At 39.3% G+C, this 20,433-nt stretch overlaps 1 protein-coding gene across 4 annotated transcripts in view; it reads right to left on the reverse strand.

Annotated features, from left to right (window-relative positions):
- The window catches only part of APOOL (apolipoprotein O like), a 47,187-nt gene that overhangs the window by 18,612 nt on the left and 8,142 nt on the right, over positions 1–20,433 (reverse strand). For 2 of the 4 annotated variants that reach the window (XM_038416182.2, XM_038416181.2), the window contains exons 2-3: positions 9,445–9,549; positions 7,663–7,782 (exon numbers count right to left, since the gene is read on the reverse strand). In XM_038416182.2, coding sequence (XP_038272110.1) covers positions 7,663–7,782; positions 9,445–9,549 — 225 coding nt within the window. Of the gene's footprint in view, positions 1–7,662; positions 7,783–9,444; positions 9,550–12,904; positions 13,173–13,671; positions 13,698–20,433 lie in introns of those variants that run through there. The other 2 variants (XM_043491987.1, XM_043491988.1) reach the window with 2 other exon arrangements.

Here is a 20,433-nt window from a genome sequence, read left to right on the forward strand (position 1 = left end):
TAAAGTTACCTTCCATCCTGATTTTGCAGGTGTGATTCTTTTACTTTTTTCTTTATAAATAAAGTCTTCTTTTAAGAACCCAATTGATTTCAGTGTCTTGAAGACAAAGGGTCTGGTCTGTGCTCGCATTGCTAAGGCAACTGGTTGGTATATTATTCTCAACCTCCCCAGGAAAAGGGGTGAAGGGACTTGCGTGGATAGGGATTACAAGTGACCCTTCCCCGAATTGCTGTGTGAACCACTTGGTGGTGGCAGCAATACTATCCAAGGACAAGGAAAAGAATTTCTGCCTTGGGGAATTTTTAACCTAAGATGGTAGAATATAAGCTTAGGGGGTCTTTCATGGGGATCCCCAAATCTGTACCCACAGAGTGTGTGTGTGGAGGAACCCTGACAGACTGTCTCAAGGAGCTCATTATATTTAGCTTAACAAAGAGAAGGTTAACAGTTGACTGGATTACAGTTTATAGATATCTACATGGAGAACAAATATTAAATAATGGACTCTTCAATCTAGCCGAGCAAGGTATAACATGTTCCAGTGGCTAGAAGCTGAAGATCAACACATTCATACTGGAAATAAAACGTACATTTTTAACAGTGAGGGTAATTAACCACTGGAACAATTTACCAAGGGCTTTGGCAGATTATCCATCACTGACAAAATTTTAAATCAAGATTGGATTTTTTCTGAAAGATATGCCCTAGCACAAGGGTGGGCAAATGTTTTGGCCCGAGGGCCACATTGCGATTGCAAAACTGTATGGAGGGCTGGGTAGGGAAGGCTGTGCCTCCCCAAACAGCCTGGCCCCCACCCCCTATCCCTCCCTCAGAACCCCCAACCTATCCAACCCCCTCTGCTCCTTGTCCCCTGACCACCCCCCGGGATCCCTCCCCCCCAGGACTCCCATACATATCCAACCCCCCCATTCCCCATCTCCTGACTGCCTCTCCCTCCCCAGGACTCCCATGCCTATCCAACCCCCCCATTCCCCGTCCCCTGTCTGCCCCCCATCCAATGCCACTGCTCCCTGCCCCCAAACCATGCTGCTCAGAGCGGCAGGAGCTCGCAGTCCTGCCACGTCACCATGGTGCCCGGCAGGAGTGGTGGGCCAGAGCACTGGCAATGCAGTGAGCGGAGGCTGCAGGGGAGCAGGGACAGCAGGGGAGGAGCCAGGGGCTAGCCTCCCAGGCTGGGAGCTCAGGGGCCAGGCAGGATGGAACCACAGGCCGTAATTTGCCCACCTCTGCCCTAGCAATGATTTTTGAGGCCATTCTAGGCATGTATTATACAGGAGGTCAGACTAGATGATTAGAATGGTCCAATCTGGCCTTGGAATCTATGAATTATCCCTACGTACATGAATAACCATACTCAATAGTACTCATAGGTGTACGTGTTTACACAACTGGGGCTTAAAAGTACAACGCTTACGAAATGTAAGAAAACTCTACTTTGCACAGTTTCTTCAGGGTGTTTACTTCCCTTCCTTTAACCTGATTATTTAGTATTGAAGATAGTTTTTGGTTGATATACTTATTGTGGAATCTTTCTTTGTCTTAAAATAGAATCATACTTAAAGCATATCAGAGGTAGTTCATGTTGTGCTATAAGTGCAAACAAAATTTATATACCTTAAATAAAATAATCTTGCACTACGTTATAAATATTAATTAAAAATCCTCATGACAACAGCTCTGTGGTGATGAGAAAATAGAATATATTTTATAAAATAAGCAATATATTGATATTTAATGTATATTTACACTGGAAGATCATATGAGATCATATCATATTGCCAAAGTTAACACCCACCGTTAATTTGGTTAAGGGACACTGTGACACACTGTACCTCAAAGTAGCACCCTGGAACCCCCATATTCACCGCTATAATAGTATTATTCTATGTTTTGAACAAAGTATGCCTTGAATGGTATCATTTTGTAAGTCTTGAGATGTTGAAAAATAATAAACTGTTGAATTGTACATACTATCATTGTATGTGAAGTTTGAAGTATTTGTGTGTGTGTGTTATTGAAATACGTTATGAGGTTGGGAACACCCAAAACCAGCCTTTCAATTACAAAGGAATAGTCATCAATAGCAGACAGTTGTTAACGGCTCATCAGTACACAATCGGCTATCCCAGAGGCTTCTTGGAGGCGGCATAATAGAGACTGCTTGACCAATGGGGATTGCCTGACCTACACATCAGAGCAAGAATCTTTTCAGCAAGCTAGAAGTACAAAAGAGACACAGTGAGGTCACTTGGCCTCCCCCCCCAACTCAACATCTGGAAGAAGAAGACTTTGAACTGGGGAAGTTTGGTCTTAGGCTGGAAGGAAGACCCAGTCTGTGTATTGAGGAACTGTAAACTACTTGTACCATCTGTCAGAGTGAGAAAAGCGGTTTGATTCAGACCTCCCTTAGACTGAAAGTTGAGGATTTAGAATGCGTGTTTACTTTTTATTTTCTTAAGGCAACAATCTCTGACATTTATGCCTACTACTTATAACCATTCAAAATCTAGCTTTCCGCAGTTAATAAACTTATTTAAAAGTTTTATCTTACCAGTGAGTTTGTCTAAAGTGCTTGGGAAATTTCAGCTCAAGATTACAAAGGCTGGTGCATGTCCACTTTCCTATGAAGAAGTGGCAAACTAAGTAATGAACCTACACTGGTCATGCTTCTGACCAGTGCAAGACAGAACAATTCTGGGGTGCAAGACTGGGGAGCTGGAAGAAATTGGCAGGAGCCTCTCTGTTGATGGTTCATCAGTGACTGGGAGATCATTCATGTAACAGAGTTGGGTGTGTCCCTGCCTGTGATGTCTGTGTAAGTGCAGTGCAAATTAGAGGCTTGTAGCTTGACATCAGCATCACAGTGTGAGAAGCAACCCAGGTTGGTGGGACACAGGGCTCAGTAGTCCCGCAATACAGGTTTCAACCCGGGGACCCCATCACAGTACACACTCCCACATCAAATGGCACGAGGGAACCAATTTAAAGCTTTAGCAGCTTTTTACCTTTTGGCATGCATTGTACACAACTTGAAGGGAAGGAGTGTTGTGGTTTCCACAAAGTGCTCAGCAAAACATCCTATAGCTATATCTATGGGAAAACTACAAATTATGGAGGATTACATTGATTCACTGAGAGTTTGACCTGGTGTACACTAGGAACTATTGCCAGTATAGTAATGTTGCTTAGGGATGTGATTATTTTTATTACATTTTTATGCTGGCAAACCTCCTAATGGAGATGCAGCTTATACCAGCAAACGAGTGCTTCTGATGGTATAGCTTATGCTGATTTCCCAAGCAAAATAAACTATGCCAGCAAATGCACATTTTGCCAGAATAACTGCATCTACAGTAGAGTTTTTCCAGTCCAGAAGTGTCATAAAAAATAAATAATCCAAGCAACATTTCTATAGCAGCAAAACCTTAAATATGACCTGGCCTGGGTCACTAGTTTAGATCCAACTCAGGTCAGTGTTATTGAAAAGATAGGAGAGTTCTGACAGTTGTTCAGTATCTTTATCCAAGATCAATTGGTGGTTTCAGTCTAGCTGCTAAAGGACCAGGGTGCACTTCAGAAAAACTACCATAAAAATTGTCACCTTTGTGGTTCATTGACACCTTCATTTCTAGAAGTGGTTGCAAGGACGTGAGGGAAACTCATACTGAGGTACCTCCCATGCTATAACTGTTATATGGATTAACTGATGAAAGGACTTTAATTTCCAGGACTATCAACCTGATGTATTTTATGAGCACTACACTCACTTGAAATGCCTGCAGGCTATTCTTTAGCTGATAGAGTTATATATACATACATACACATACACACACACATACACATATATGATGCCTTGCTGCACAAGTGGCTGTTCCTTTTTGATCTAGATTCTAAACAGCGGAGGCAAATCTCAAAGTGGCTAGCAAAAGCCCTCTTATTAAAGTAAAAAAAAAAATGTAAAACATTACAACAAATGTCAAAATAACTGTTCACCATTAAGAGTTATTATTTTGTTAAAGGGAGACCATCATAGCTAAGATACTACAGTTTTACTCTATACTTAAAATATTAAGCAGCTCTGTAACTATCTGGTATATCACCAAATTATTACTTTGTTTTGGAAATCACTACATGTTTTAGGGATTCTAACAACTTAACCCCTTCTGTCAACTGTTTCTTAAGTTACATAAACCAGTGTAATACTGACTGGCAGCAACAGAGAATTATTCAGGAGGAGTATGTGAAATGCAGTTGCTCTTAAGTGTTAAAGATGAAAATGACAAGGTGATCAAGTCAAATCGGAGTATCACTGTTATCGTCTGTTGAAATAATATGCCTTCTCCAGATTCCTTCCCAAAGGGTGAAGTTTTTGTTTTATTTTTAATACAAAAAAGCACTATACAGTGACTGATGACACTCTTCTATGACAGTCAGCTTGAAATCTAATCAATTTTAAAAAAGCATTTGAAATATTCACGTACAACTACTTCTGCCAGTTTTTGTATTTTATAATCATGTTTTCTTGTTTGTAAATATTTTCTCTTCCCTCTTGCTATATGAAAGGTCCACACAAACAAAAAGGAAAACAGATTGACTATATAGGGGGAAATTGTGAAGTTGGCTATATACAAAATACTGTCAAATTCATAAAGTAAACAATCCCCAGGTGTTCGGTTTTCAACAGGAACACCCAGTCAAAAAAGGGATCCTCCCCAGTCCAGTGAAAATGAGCAAGTGCTTGAGGGTAGGGGAGAGCAAGCAACACAAGGAGGGGGGATGGAGCGAGCAGGGCAGGGCCTTGGAGAAGGGGCAGGGCAAGGATGTTCAGTTTTGTGTGATTAGAAAGTTGGCAACCCAAGAGTCCAAAAAAGATACATCTTTGCTAACTCTCAGTTATAAGCGAGGTGTTAACATTAGCCAGAGTATAAATCTTAAGTCAGTGTCCCTTGAAGAGACATACAAAGGACACTAACATATAGAAAAGAATAAGACACAAAAACATCCCTATGCCACACAAACAAAAGTGACTGTGGGAAAGTGGGGCATTCAGATATATAACTTGCACCACCAGTCCTCCTGTGATGGTATACAAAGACAAAACCATTTAGGAAATGTAAAGCTAGAACTCCATATTATGTAAACTAACAAATCTTGTAATTAAATTTTAGCTAACTCTGAATAACCCCTCACGTGTGTCCCATGGTCTTACTGTACTCTTACAGTACTCATACTGTACTCTTACCTACCCCACTGATCATTCAGCTCATCCAGACAATCTCCGCATCACTGAATTTCCTTCCCTTCTTAAATCTTTTTTTCCTTGTTAGCTAACATTGCACTTTTACCTAGCATGGGGCTAGAGTGTGCATGAAAATGAAAGCCAAGGCAATCTTCTACATAAAGTGTATGAATGTGCAAAAAATACATCTTAGTTTGATGAGGACCATACCAAAGACACAGTAATAACAGATTCTTTAAATAGCGAGGTCATGAGGTTAATGGACGAAAAAATAATTTTAAAAGTGTCAAGAGCTCCAAGGTAGACATCATAAGATACATAGCTTAACGGTACTAACAGTAGCAGCTGAAATAACAATGGTATTAAATATACTTCCTTGGATCCAATTAGAAATCTGAATTATTGGCTTCCTAAACTGTAAAACAGGCTTTATTCTAATGAAAAAAAAAAAGAGAAAATGTTTTTATTCCTTTTATTTCATTGAGCTAAAACAATCTGCAATGCTGAACATAAGAACAATAAGAATGTCCATATAGTGTCAGACCAAAGGTCCATCCAGCCCAGTAAACTGTCTACCTACATTTGTTAATAGATTTGTAAATTTGTTAGTCTTTAAGGTGCCACAAGTACTCCTTTTCTTTTTGTCTACCTACAGTGGCCAATGCCAGGTGCCCCAGAGGGAGCGAACCGAACAGGTAATGATCAAGTGATCTCTCTCCTGCCATCCATCTCCACTCTCTGACAAATAGAGGCTAGGGACACCATTCCTTGCCCATCCTGGCTAATAGCCATTAATGGACTTAACCTCCATGAATTTATCCAGTTCTCTTTTAAACTGTTATAATCCTAACCTTCAGAGCCTCCTCAGGCAAGGAATTCCACAGGTTGACTGTGCGCTGAGAGAAGAAGAACTTCCTTTTATTTGTTTTAAACGTGCTGCCCATTAATTTCATTTGGTGGCCCCTAGTTCTTATATTATGGGAACAAGTAAATAACTTTTCCTTACTCACTTTCTCCATACCACTCATGATTTTATATACCTCTATCATATCTCCCCTTAGTCTTTTCCAAGTTGAAAAGTCCTAGCCTCTTTAGTCTCTCCTCACATGGGACCCATTCCAAACCCCTAATCATTTTAGTTGCCTTTTTCTGAAACTGTTCTAATGCCAGTATCTTTTTTGAGATGAGGGGACCACATCTGTATGCAGTATTCAAGATGTGGGCGTACCATGGATTTATATAAGGGCAATAAGATATTCTCCATCTTATTCTCTATCCCTTTTTTAAATGATTCCTAACATCCCATCTGCTTTTTGGACTGCCGCTGCACACTGCGTGGACATCTTCAGAGAACTATCCACGATGACTCCAAGATGTTTCTCCTGATTAGCTGTAGCTAATTTAGCCCCCCATCATATTGTATATATAGTTGGGGTTATTTTTTCCAATGTGCATTACTTTACATTTATCCACATTAAATTTCGTTCCGCATTTTGTTGCCCCATCACTTAATTTTGTGAGATCTTTTTCAAGTTCTTCACAGTCTGCTTTGGTCTTGACTATACCTTGAGCAGTTTAGTATCTGCAAACTTTGCCACCTCACCATTTACTCCTTTCTCCAGATCATTTATGAAGTAACTCTTACTACTTTAAATTTCTTAACACTGACAATTGTAGTTTAAGATGTGAACTTTAATATGGAACTGACCATGTGGTCTTAGGAGTTAGTATTACTATTTAATGACTGTGTTCATTGTGTAAAATATTGCTATTTGAATGATTTAACCAAGCAAACCATTGGAAGTCCTAGAACTTGCATATTCTCAAGTGTTCCATTTTTCCATCAATCCATTTCAACCAATGCAGTTGGGGAAAAGTAAAATTACAATGTAAATTCAAAATTTGGCCCCATTCCAGCAAAGACTTATGCCTCAGTGAATATGCCTATCCAGTGATGGTGGACATACTACTTTGTCTCTTTAATCTAAATGACTTTAAACAATAAAAGTAAAATGTAATAGCATTGGAAAAAACAATATATTAACACATTTCACTCTTGTTTCAACCAAGTAGTGATTTTGAATGCTGCCATTAGATGCTGTCATAAATGTGAAATCCAGGGGCAGACGGAAAGGGACCGGTTCGCGGTCACTGCTGTTTGGTTTGGACTGCAGGGAGAATGAATAGGTCATCTCATTCTCTGCACACCTTTCTTGGCTCCCTGCTAAGCTCAGGCCAAGAATATCATTCATACTTGTCCCCTACATACCATGGCAATTCTGATTTAATGAAGTGCCCAACAAATTGTATGGAATATGCTGTACTTTAATGTTGTACTGAAGTGTTAAATCAGGAATTCCAGAAGATTGTCTTCAAGCATTAATCAAAACTATATTTCTTACCTTGCACCACTCAACATAATGACTAGTTGTCTTTCTTAATGTAGAAAACCCCACCTGCAAACGACCAGGGTCTTCTTCAATGTATCTAGATTTCAGAGGCGGCACACAATAAATGGGAAGCTGAAAGGAAAAAGAATCTATTCTAGTGAGCTAGTTTCAGAAACATATAAAAGTCATTAGATAAAAATACTTAATTTTAGAAACAACTTTAAAGAAAATAGCAAATGCTCTTTCTTCCCATAATACAACAAAGCCTCCATATCATGTTATATCTATAAACCTACAAAACTGTGGTGCAAATTAATTAATTCTTATAAAGTTCTTGGAGATGAGAAGCATTATATAAAAGTGTTAATTAGTAGCCTTATTACTGAGCATGATATAGTCACTCTCTCTCACACACGCGCGCAGACACAAACATACCCCTACTTTAGAAAATGAGAGGGCAAGAATTGGAAAACCAGTCTTTTTAATATTAATACAGATATATCTAAATGTGTGATATTACTTAAAATTGAACTTTAGAGCAATAGTAACATGCAAGTCTCAGTAAATACTGTTGTGATGAATTGAGGCTATATCTATGCAACTTATGACTTCTGGTTGATATTGTGAAGTTGTATTATGAAAAAATGGGGGCCTATATGTACATAGTTCCATCAATGCTGACCGGTCCTGTAGCTTGTACACACCAGATACGGACAATGGAATATATTTGAGGTTAATGACAGTATTTCAGCCACACCAAAAAGTTGGAGAGAAACACAGCTATATCCTTGGAAATCAAGTTTAGTGGACTCGTCTGAAGGTGGGGGGGGGGGGGAAAAAGGAGGGAGGAAAAATAGGAGCAGTGGAAAGTTACCCAAATGATAAAACAAAGGCAATGGGGCAGGGGAGGTTAAATAATGAGCCAAATGAGAAGAGGAAGCAGGGAGGCAAGGTCACAGAAGCTGAGTAAGGGACTTCACGAGAGGGAGAGCGCCTCTATGAAGCAGAAGACACCCTGCCTGCCTGCTTTTTTGAACATCTGTAATCCCGAATGACCCGCTAGAAAGTGAAGGACACTGCAGTTTAAGATGTTTATTGTTCTGTATGAGCTGTACTCGTCTGTGTTTTATATGATTAAGTAAAAGAACAAATGTGTTAGACTGTGCAAAGTGTGAAGCAGTTAATTTGCATGCACAACTGCTGCATCCCCCTGAGAATTAACCATGAACCAGAAACTTTACACATTTTGGGTGGAGTTTTGGGAGAGGACGTGTTTAAGTACAAGGGAGTTTGGAAGAGCCAGTATTAGTTCAAGGGGCCAGGCAGATGGACAACACTTTCCAGTTCTCTGAAAGGGATGCCACATAAAAGGTCTGTGCCCTGACAGTGCGACTAAAGTTCCCAAGATTGGGGCAGTGGCTGGACTCTGTTCAGACTCCAGGCTCTTAACACAACTTGGGGACCCAAGGACAGAGAGGCTTGGATTCCCCTCACAGCAATCCTAGTGAGTGGCCAGGAGGGGTCACTTGCTAGGATCTGTGACAACTGTATTCCCACCTGCTTGGCCTACATCTGTAAAATCTATTATATTAAACTTTAAAACTATTTTTTCTGTAATTCTGGCTACATTCTGATCATTTGTAGTAGCATATAAAGCAGTGCTATAGCATTCCTAAATATCTTCTAAATATCATTTGTTTTCTCTAGGATATAGTGTACAATAAAGATTCACTGGTGTTTGTATACATCCACTTATTGTTAAAAAAATGCATGAGACAATAGCAAGAATCTTACCTGATTTGGCTTCACTGACTGGGCTTTTGATTCTTCTTCTGTTGCAGCATATATATTAATAGACACAAATGCCAGACCAGCAGGGATAGCTGCTAGCTTTGCCATCTGGGAGAGAGACAGAGATTAAAATATATATCTTTATATGGAAACTCTTTTCTCCTCTTCACTAAAATCCAGAGGTCATTCCAGTAATACTGATGTGACTGATCTAATAACAGACCAAGCATGTCAAATGATTTTAAATTAAAAATCATGTTAAGAAAAGTATCCCTTAAAATCCACTTCTATCACACAAAAAACATCAGAAACCTTTTTGATACAACAAAAGTACAAGAGCATTCACTTTGAAAGAGATCCAGAGCCTGAAAAGCGCAGCCCACTGTATTGGTATGGCCCTACTACTAGTTTTTTAGCAATTTTTTATTTATCAGAATTACCTCTGAGATACAGTCTAAGATTGCACTGTTATATCAGCTAGTTCAGTTTCAGAAAGCAGCAATATTGTTTCCCACAGCTATTATTACAGCCAGTACCATAATGCTGTGTTTGGGTACTTCTGACTATACTCATTTTATTTAAAGTAACATTGACAGAATTATTTTGTCAAACAAAATCAATAATACATCAGAAAGAATATGTATTGCAATAGCATTTAAGAGACCCATTCATGGTTCAGGCTCATTTTGCTACGTGTTGTATAAACAAAGAAGGAAGAGGTGGTGTTAAAGAATATATATTTCCCCTCACCGCAAAGGCTTTCTATTTAAAGACAGCTCATAGCATGTATATTAATAAACTCTGCTTCTCAAATATTGGATTTTACTAGTAAAATCTCAGTGTTATAATACATACACAAGTAAATACTAAGAAGAATTTTATGGAGAAGGTACATTTTATCTTTGAGTTCTATTTCAGATTCTGCCATATACTGGCTGTGTGACCATGGGCACGTCACTTGTGCCAAAACATATAGTTTAGGCCTGATTTTCTGAGGAGCTGAACACCCACATCTCTAATGCAAGTCAATGGGAACTGCAAGTGGTTAGCACCTCAGAAAATTAGGCCCAGTATATCCAAGACAGATATCAAAAAGTCACTGGCCACTTTGAAAAACTTGGCCTTAAATCTCTAACAGTAAAAGGTTAATATTTGCCTGTCTCACAACTGTGTTGGGTGGCTTAATGTTGTAGATACACGTTAAACACCGACTTATGTAACTCAAAGTGGGTTGCTGTAATCTCCACTCCCAATAGCCTACCAGCGTGGTTTTGTTTAATGCTTAAGTAAAATATGGACGGTGGCATAAGCAAACAGATAAAATTTGTTCTTTTTGCAAATGTTGTTGACAATATTAGATAATTCTGTTCAAATACTATATAATTTCAACTGACCCTTGGGAGATAATAGTATAGTCTGTTTACTGTTTTACAGTAAGAAAAAATGAATTTAAAAAGGAATGTGCATATAGCATCTTGAATACCTGTTCACTCTCAGTGCCACTGGTTTAATTTATTAACTATCCTTTTCCAAATTTATTTTAGCATTTGTTTCATCTAATGTTCATCTTCACATGACTCTGTTGATGTGTCTGGTTCAGTCAGCCTATGTATGTACTTTCTTTGAAAAATCAGTTTTGAAAAAATACAGATGTCACTATACAAACACACACTCAAATATGGGTGCAGCTTTACCAGTAGAAACCTACTCTATACAAGAAACACTACATTGACCATAGTGTAAGGAACAGGAAAAGGCTTTTGATTTCAATTTCTTTATCGAAATTGTCCATAAAAGTTATAAAGCATTCCAGAACGAAAAACAGACATTTAATTTACGGTAGCGGGGTGGTCACCCCACTCCGGCCCTGAAGGGGTTAAAAGCAGCCCTGGAGAGGGCTGCGGCTGGGAAAAGCTGAGTGAGTAGCTGACCACAGGACCCAGGTAGATGTTCTCCACTGAGTGAAGATGTTCTTCACCACTAAGCTGTGTAACTTCCACTCATAGTCAGTGACAAAATGCCTGCTGAGGCTGTCCACCAGCAAATTCTGGGTTCCTGGGGGGTACAATGCTGATGTAGTTCTTGATACACCAGTTCCATAAAATTGACCACTTCTGTACACAGAAGAATGGATCTTACTCCTTCTTGTTTGTTTACATCAGATATGGTTGTCATATTGTCTGACATTATGAGAATGTGGTGAGACTGGATTAATGGTAAGACTTCCCTGAATCTTTCTTGGGCAGCTCTGAATTCCAGAATATTTGGGTGCCCTGATAGAATGCATATAATCACCCTGTACTGTGTGACTGTCCATATGAGTGCCCCAACCTAACAAGGAAGAGTCCATGATTATTGTCCTGTCAGGCATGGAGCACAGGAAAGGAACTTGTGCAGGAGCTTTCCACTAAGTCAGAGAATCCCTTATCTTGATGGGAAGTGCCATTATAATGTTCATGTTGGGTTTGCTCAGTATGTGTACTGTTCAAAGCCAAGCCTGCAGGCAGCAGAGGTGGAATGTGGCAAATGGTGTTACACAAGTATACGACACCATGTGACCCAGCAGAGTAAGGTAGATCCAGACCCATGTCCAAAGGTTGTATGTAACCTGATCTATTAAGTTTCCCATGGCTAGGAATCTATACATAAGGAGACACCTCGTTGTTCTGACTGAGTCTATGGTCACCCTATAGAGGTCATTTTGGGGACTAGAACATGTTTGGAATAAAATCCTTTTTTCCTTGATGCTGTAGATGTACTCACACCATTGCAGGGACTGGAGAAAGGATTCTCCCTACTGAAGGAGGGCCTCCTCATGAGAGTGGTCCCTGAAGAGGGACAAGAAAGGGGGTTTGGAGGCAGTGGGGAAGGAAACTCAATGATATAGCCAGAATGGATGATATCCAGCATCTGCCTATCCACAGCCATTGCCCTTTAGTCATGGGGAAATTGTGCTAGGTGTCCACCACAGCCTATCTCGGAATTAGGTGGGGATGGAATCAACACTGGAACCATGGATGGGATGAGAGACGGGCTTCTCCCTAAATCCATGTCCTCTACTGATACAAACTCCCTGCTAGGATTGGTCCCAACAACAAGGCAGATTGCAGGTCTGGAAGGATGAAGATATCCTCTGGAGTTCTGCAAGATACTGGAACCTCTGAAAGCTGCATCACATCAACTTGTACCATCAGAGTCAGTGTAAAGGGACTCTTAGTAATCCTTATAGGGCTGTGATGGTACCTCCAGTAAAGAAGTGTCTGACTACATAGTCTTTGTCTGTACCAACCATGCCCGGTCCCTCAGCTCCGATGCTTTGTTTTAGTTGGTACTATGGTCAGCATCAGTGATGATGCAAGGAACGGTACTGAAAGAGCCTTGCTTCTATGCACCTTCTAATCAACAGTCATGAAGCTTAGGAGGACCTAAATTCGTGTGCTCTAAGCATGAAGTCTTGCTTTACCTGGACAGGATCAGGGAGGGATCTCTTCTCTTAGCAGAGGATCTGCTCTTCTGTTTATGAGTGTCCCTTACTCTTATGAGAAAGCACAGACGAAGGGTCCTTCACTCTAGTCATTACATTCCTGAGTCAAACATCAAGCTGGGAGGAGTACTCCTCTAGGGCTCAGGCCAAGGTACAGGGGGGATCTCCGCAACCTGGATCTGAGTGAGGCCTCATGGTGTTCCATAGGTGCTTTTGAAGTTGACCTTCTTACGCCTGCCATGTTCAGCTGGGGAAGGCAAGGCAGACACTGAATTTAACATAGATATGAGCTTTTCTGAGGAAGTACAGGCAGCTCTGGTGTCACTGCTGACTGAAAAGGACCAGCAGCAGAAGACGTGGTTCATTAAGCCCGGGCATAATCTAAATCCCATGCTGGGGATCAGAGAATTCCCGGGGGTGGGGTTCTAACTGTTATTTAAACTTGTAAAACTACTAACAATGCTAACTACATATAAATCTTTGAAATAGCTAGCTCCATACACTGGAGACTCAGGCCATGTACTGGTAAGAAGGAACCAGAGAAGCGCTGGTCCACAGAGCCCCTTATACCTACAGCACAGAACATGAGGAAAGCAAGGGAGCAGGCATGGACCAATGGACACTACTTCCAAGAATTCTCCAGTCTCAGAAGCATGTATACCCCACAGTGAATATACATGGAGATCACTCCAAGGAAAACACATTCTTAAGCATAAAGAAATATATATTCATCATAACAACTTTACCTCTAAATATTTTCTTCCAAGTAATTCTGTTAAATGGAAAATATCAGTTAATATTTTCATTAACAAAATCTATTGATAAAATGTTTACAAATTACATAAGATTGTTTATGTAGTTTAATTGGGAAAGGATACAAGAACATAATTATATGTTAACTTGCATTTAATACTGATCAATTTGACACTACTGTGTGCTTGCATAATTGCTATTCTTTTTCAAAAGTTTGTTGTGTGGGTGTACTGAAATTATTGAAGAAAGAACAGTATTTATTTTGGTTAACATTGTGCTGTGATGAAGTAAACAGAGCTGGGGTTGAAATCTTGATCCTCTAAATCTAAAAAACAAAGGACTATCACTTGACCTACAAAAAATGCATTTTACTCCAGCTGTAAAATGTAGGGACAGTATACTTCTGAAGTTAGCAGTGTGAAACCGTACTCAATAATAAGGGCTGTGAAGTGCACAGAATTATTAACAAGAGCAAGCAGAACAACCAAAATTAGAAGAGATAGTTTCCTTCTGGCTCCTAGTCTGGCACTTTGTACCATAAGCCAAAGGGATGGCATCTGTTGCTGTCTCCTGTCTGGAGCTCAAACTCTGTGGGCCTGAGGAGCTCAGTCCAGCTGCAATATTAAGAGGTATTAGCTGACAGCTTCTACAAAACTCTGTTGAATATATGCAAACAAACATTTTCCGCAGTTTATAACCTGACCACATTTGGATAAATTTTCATGAGGATAAAAATAAGTGCCTCTCACATCCCAGGATTAGTCACTGCCAAATTTCAAGCTCCTACTTCAAATAACAAAAGCGTTAGAGCTCTTCATAGAAATGGTTTGAAAAAGAATTTTAACGTTAGCAAAGTTACGTTTCCCCGACCTAATTTTCTGAAACTGCAACTGAATTTTTGCTGAAACTTAAAATTAAAAATAAAAATTCCACCCGAGGCAGAGACCAAGCATGGAAAATTTGAGCACAAATGGTTAAAGTTTTATAACATTATAAGCAAATGAGAATGATCAGCCACACCCCCGTCAGCCACAGCCATGCTGTTGGGGCTTTTAACCCTGTGTAGGCATACCCTTATGCTAGTGGTGTAATTAGGCAAGGGCCATGCAGCATAGGATTGGAAAGCTGTAGGATTGTAAGCTCCTTAATGCCCATCCCCCCACGTCTAATAGAAATCTGGCATGGAAGTGAATTAAATACTCTTATCTTTTTGTTCCTGATTTTTTAAAATAAAATTAATTCTTACCCCGTCCGTGCTTTTAATAATCATATCAATTTTCTTCCAGAATTGAGGGTACAATGCATGACCTTATCCAAAGGCACCATCAATATTATATTCATTGAAAAGTAGTTTGAAAAAATAGTGCAGCCTGTAACCTTCTAGTACCACTTCCACACTGTCTACCTATCACTGGTTTTCTGCTTGAAAGCATTCACCCAGCAGAGCAATCCAAAGGCCCAAGAGTTTTGCGGTCACTACTGGAAACCATCAGAAAAATGTTCTTTCCATACTCCCAAATCTCACAGTCGTTGTAAAAATAGTCCTGAAAAATATACATTTTGAACTACATAAAAGCAATGTCATGGTTACTAGATTAATCCTAAAGTAGATCTGAATTTAACATTAACTAAAATTTAGCATGCATTTCTGATATATAACAAGCCAATGACAAACTGCAATTAGTCATCAAAATACTACAAGTGGGCAGTCATTAGTGCCTTAATAGAAGTTTTCATACTCCGCTGTTCTTTGATTAGTTAGCCCATAATCTGATTTTACAATAATTTGCAAGTAAATACATATTTCTGACCTAAGCATCTCCCTAGAAATCATGGATAGAGGAAAAACTTGTAATATCCTTTTCAATTACATCAGTGAAAACCATAATGCTCAGGTTTGAAATATCTAGAACTCTCAGAACACCATGATCAAATCAAAACAAGGTAGATTTCTCCTTTAGACTTCTGAGTGAGGTAAATTATGTCCTATGCAATTTATTGTATAGATGTTTCAAGTGCATGAGGTCCCCTCTTTTCTGTTTAAACAATAAAGTTTCCACAGCATTATTTGTAAGAACAGGAGATTTCTCTCATGTCATTGGCCAAAATTTCTTCTTCTCACACCACTGTGCAATGAACTACAATACTGTTGGTTTAAAGAAGCTGCCTTTTATTAGCAAATCAGTGACAGAGCAAGGATTTGAATTTAGGATTGTGCGATTTCCAACTTCATGCTCATCCCTCCAAATCATGAAACTTACCATATAATTGATAATGTTATAGATATGATTAGAACAGCAAGACGATTTGTTCTGAAAAATATATATTGCGTTCAACTTAAGTCCAAATTCAGCTGAATATTCTAATAAATCAAGAGTATTATTATTTAGCATTTGTACTGCAGTAGCACATAAAGGATACAATCAGGATTCGGGATTCATTGCGTTAAGCACTGCACAAACACAAAATGACACTGTCCGTGTCTCAAGGTGTTTATAATATAAGATAGCTGAGGAAATACAAGGAACAGCAAGAACTCTGATTCTAAAACTGACATTTTTAGATCATGATGGTACTATAATAGCACACATTAGTTAATCAATTTTAACTCTAAATCTAACTTATCTTTTCTTTCCCTTTCTTTTTCATTATTGCATCCTTTCATTGTCACCCAACTGTAAACTGTCTGCTATAATATTTACTATACTTTTGTTTGTATACTGATCTTTTTACTTCATTTCCTTTTCTCCTACCAGTCACTTTCCCCAACTCTGTAAAGGGTTCACTGCCTTTCACCAAAAGCATTTTTGATTCTTTTTATATATAAAGAATAATATGACAACATAATATACAGTATTCCTGATATCTACATTTGAAAGACAATGCAGGTGAGGTAATATCTTTCACTGAACCAACTTCTGTTGGTGGAAGGAACAAGTTTTTGAGTTACACAGAGTTCTTCTTTAGGTGTGCAGAAGGTAACCAAGGAGTCCGAGATAAATACAAGGTGGGACAGATCATTAAGCATAAGAGATTCACACATGCTGTAGGAGACCACTTATATGAAGTGGGCAACTAAGACATTTGATACATGCTTGGAGCCCTGAGTAGTGGCAGAATGTCTGGTTTCAATTCCCTAAAATAAATTAATAATACATACTCCTCGTCTGTTGTCTTGAATTCCAAATGGCATAATTCAACACACAATTATTTTCAATAGCATGGATTTGCTCCACAGCATTTTTTTGAACTGCTATTGGAAAAACAGTTTAAGAATTCACATTGATTGTGAGCACAAAGCCAACAATTTTAATTAATTTGGACTACTGTTTACTCAAATACAGAATACAGTGCTTACAATACAGCACAATCTATTTTTGTATAGTATGCTACACACGCAACTTTAGAAAGAGTCAATATATCCAGAACAAAAAGCAAAGTAATAAGCCAACAGATAAAGACATGAATTGACTCACTGTACTGGAAGACAAGTAAAGAGCTGCTAGGCAGATGAGGCAGGCACAAATGTAAGAGAAGAATGCAAAAGTTAAAAGCGTATAGTGAGCAGAGAGGGCAAGAGGATATAAGGCTAGAGAGCTAAAGGATGGTAAAAGCTCAAGGAAATTAAAAAAAAATGGTAAGCCTTTTTCAGTTGTGTTCGATTGATAGACCGTGGTGGTGGTGGAGGAGAAAATAATATGGTCTCAATTCCTGAAACATTGTGAAGTTTTGAGAGTAAAGATTTAGGGAGACTATCAAGAGAAAGAGTGGCAGCAATCAAAACAGGAAACAAACAACACATGAACAATTGTCTTTGTTATAACAAGTCCTGGAATAAAATGCCATGGTCTGAGATACAGAAGATAATTTATGAAAGTATGTGAACCTCTAAGAAGTGTATACATATTTCTATTCAGCCATTTGTAGATATGCTACATTAAAACTTTCTTTACATTATTATTATATTATTACCAGTGGAACATTCTCAGAATTTGTTTTAATTGTGACATTCTATTCCAGGACTAGTGATACTAGGTTGCAATACAGAGGAAAGGGAAACAACAGTCAAATATTAACGTAAGTGAGAAGGGCGTAGGGAGGATACTGTTAATTAAATAAAGCTAGTTTTGTTTAATTCAGTACGTATACCATTGTGTTTACTGTGCTAAATTAAAAAGGAGAGTGTTATATATTGAAGAGTGAAATTAGTCCAATTCTTGAATGGCACTAACTGCTTTACTTCGGATGCCTATTAAAGACAACTCTATAATGACTCACAAAATGTAATGATAATCACTTTACTGTCCAATAATTTAACAATTATTATTAAGAATAATTGAATCAATTGACAAAAGCAAAAAAAATCATGCTTGTGCTATATTTAAGAGACTTCACCATACCCACTGGTTAGTTTGTCCTCCTCTTGAAGCCTAATAATTAGGTCAAATATAGTAAAATAAAAATTATTGATAATTTCAAAGCATAATTAAACAAAGTAAAACACAATTAAGATGAAATGGAGTAAGATACGCAAATGAGCCCTAGAACTTTCATATTACACTGGTAAAGTCAAAACATTTCTGGTTTCTTTAGGATTTTAAAAATCTTCTCCTATAAGTTATTAAAAATAGAAAGGAAGCATGATCATAAAGTCTCTTCAGCTCTTGCAGACTTGCTAAAAGCAGTACAGAGGGAAACTTCTGTACACAAGTCAAGGCCATAAAAATCAAATTGGAATTTCATTGTTAATCTGGAGAATGACTTCAGAAAAGTAGTAAAGTGCCTGTGTCTGATTTTATGCCAGTCTTGTTCTATTTCAAAGAACTAATCACAAGAATTGCAAGAAATGCATTTATATTGAAAAATATCCCTTGTCATGGAAGAGCATGAAATTCTAAAATAAGAATTCAGTTACTCCATATTTGCAATGCATTTTTGTGTGTGCTCTTTTTTATTTTTTTACTAAGGATCTGATCCAACACAAATAAAAAGAAAAGGAGTACTTGTGGCACCTTAGAGACTAACAAATTTATTAGAGCATAAGCTTTCGTGAGCTTATGCTCTAATAAATTTGTTAGTCTGTAAGGTGCCACAAGTACTCCTTTTCTTTTTGCGAATACAGATTAACATGGCTGCTACTCTGAAACACAAAAAGTCAGTGGAAATCTTCCCACTGGCTTCAATGGAATCAGGCTATAAATGAAAAGCAGCATCTAGTATTGCTCACAATAAACAACTTTTAATAGTTCCTAAAGCAACACTTTATAAAAGGAATGAATTCAAACACTATTTTCTAGAGATGAATCCAGGGTGAGTACTGATCCAAATTTCACTAGGATTGTAGGGTATTCAGAGCCACAATTTTTGGTTCCTGAGTTTCTCAGTGACTTTGGCATTCTAGACTGAAAGCTGGTCACTGAAAACAATCAGAAAGTGTTTCCCTACAATGCCATCCAGCAAGTTGGCAAAAGGAGATCTCAGTACTGTGTAGTACATCACAGTGTTCTTCTTAGCCTGCATTATAGTGTTTAAATTTTTTATTTGGGGGGAATTTTGTTTTATTGTGGGAGGGCTGGGGGCAGCAGTAGGTCCTGCCTCTAGGAGTGGGGCCCTGTGGGAGGCCATGGGAAGGAGGTTGGGTGGCCTCTGGGGTGGGTGCGAGGGAGGGGGGATCAGGTCCTGCTCCCAGGGTGGAGGGGGTGACCCTGGGGGAGGGTAAAGGGCCATGCTTATGGGGATGTGTGTGTGAGGCCCAGAGGAGGTATCCGGTCGGGTCCTTCCCCCTGGTGGTGGTGGTGGTGTGTGGGGATGGGGGAGAGTTGCGAGGCAGGTCCCGTCCCTAGGAGGATCTGGGGGAATCCCTGGGGGATGAGGTCCTACTCCCAGGGGACTTGGGGGGAGCCCACGAAGAGGAGGTGGTTGGGTCCTGTGCCCAGGGGGTCAGAGGGGTTTGCAGAGTGAGCCTGTCTGTACTCAACCTGTAGCAATGGCTCTTGTCCCACAGGGCTAGGCCTAGCCTCCTTCTCCAGGTATTGCATAAGAACATAAAATATTGCATAAGAGCAGCCATACTGGGTCAGAGCAAAGGTCCACCTAGGCCAGTATCCTGTCTTCCAACAATGGCCAATGCCAGGTGCCCCAGAGGGAATGAACAGAACAGGTAATCATCAAGTGATCCATTCCCTGTCACCCATTCCCAGCTTCGGGCAAACATAGGCTAGGAAAACCATCCCCACCTGATGCACAGGGTTGCAGCGCTGCTCAAGTTTGGCCCAGCCACCTCGCCTTCATGACCAGTGGAGTGGGGGTCAGATGGGCCAATTTGAGTGAGTAGTACTGCGACTCTGTGCACCAGGTCACAAAGCCTGGAATGGGAGACTGGGCCCAGCCCTGTGGGACAGGAGCTACTGCTGCAGGCTAAGTTTTTCCTTTTTATAGGTTGTTTTTATTTCATTTTATGTTATTTTGCATTTGCAAAAAACCACGGGGCTCTAGATGTCTCATATAAATAAAAAGCAGATCAGCCATCTCATCCCAAAGGACTAAACTATTTTTATAAAACAGAACAGACTGACAGCCTTGACATTATTTTTGGTCACAGAACCATGAATAGCAGATATTTTGCTTAAGTGGAAAAATTCTGGCATCGCTATATTTTCCAGGGAAAAAACCTGTTAAAAGCATAATTTCTACAATAGAAGAACCTGGGTAAAACACATCAAAGTATAATAATAAAGCTGTCAAAATATACCTAC

The sequence above is a fragment of the Dermochelys coriacea genome, chromosome 9 (genome assembly GCF_009764565.3).
Source record: "Dermochelys coriacea isolate rDerCor1 chromosome 9, rDerCor1.pri.v4, whole genome shotgun sequence".
Taxonomy (NCBI): Eukaryota; Metazoa; Chordata; order Testudines; family Dermochelyidae; genus Dermochelys; species Dermochelys coriacea.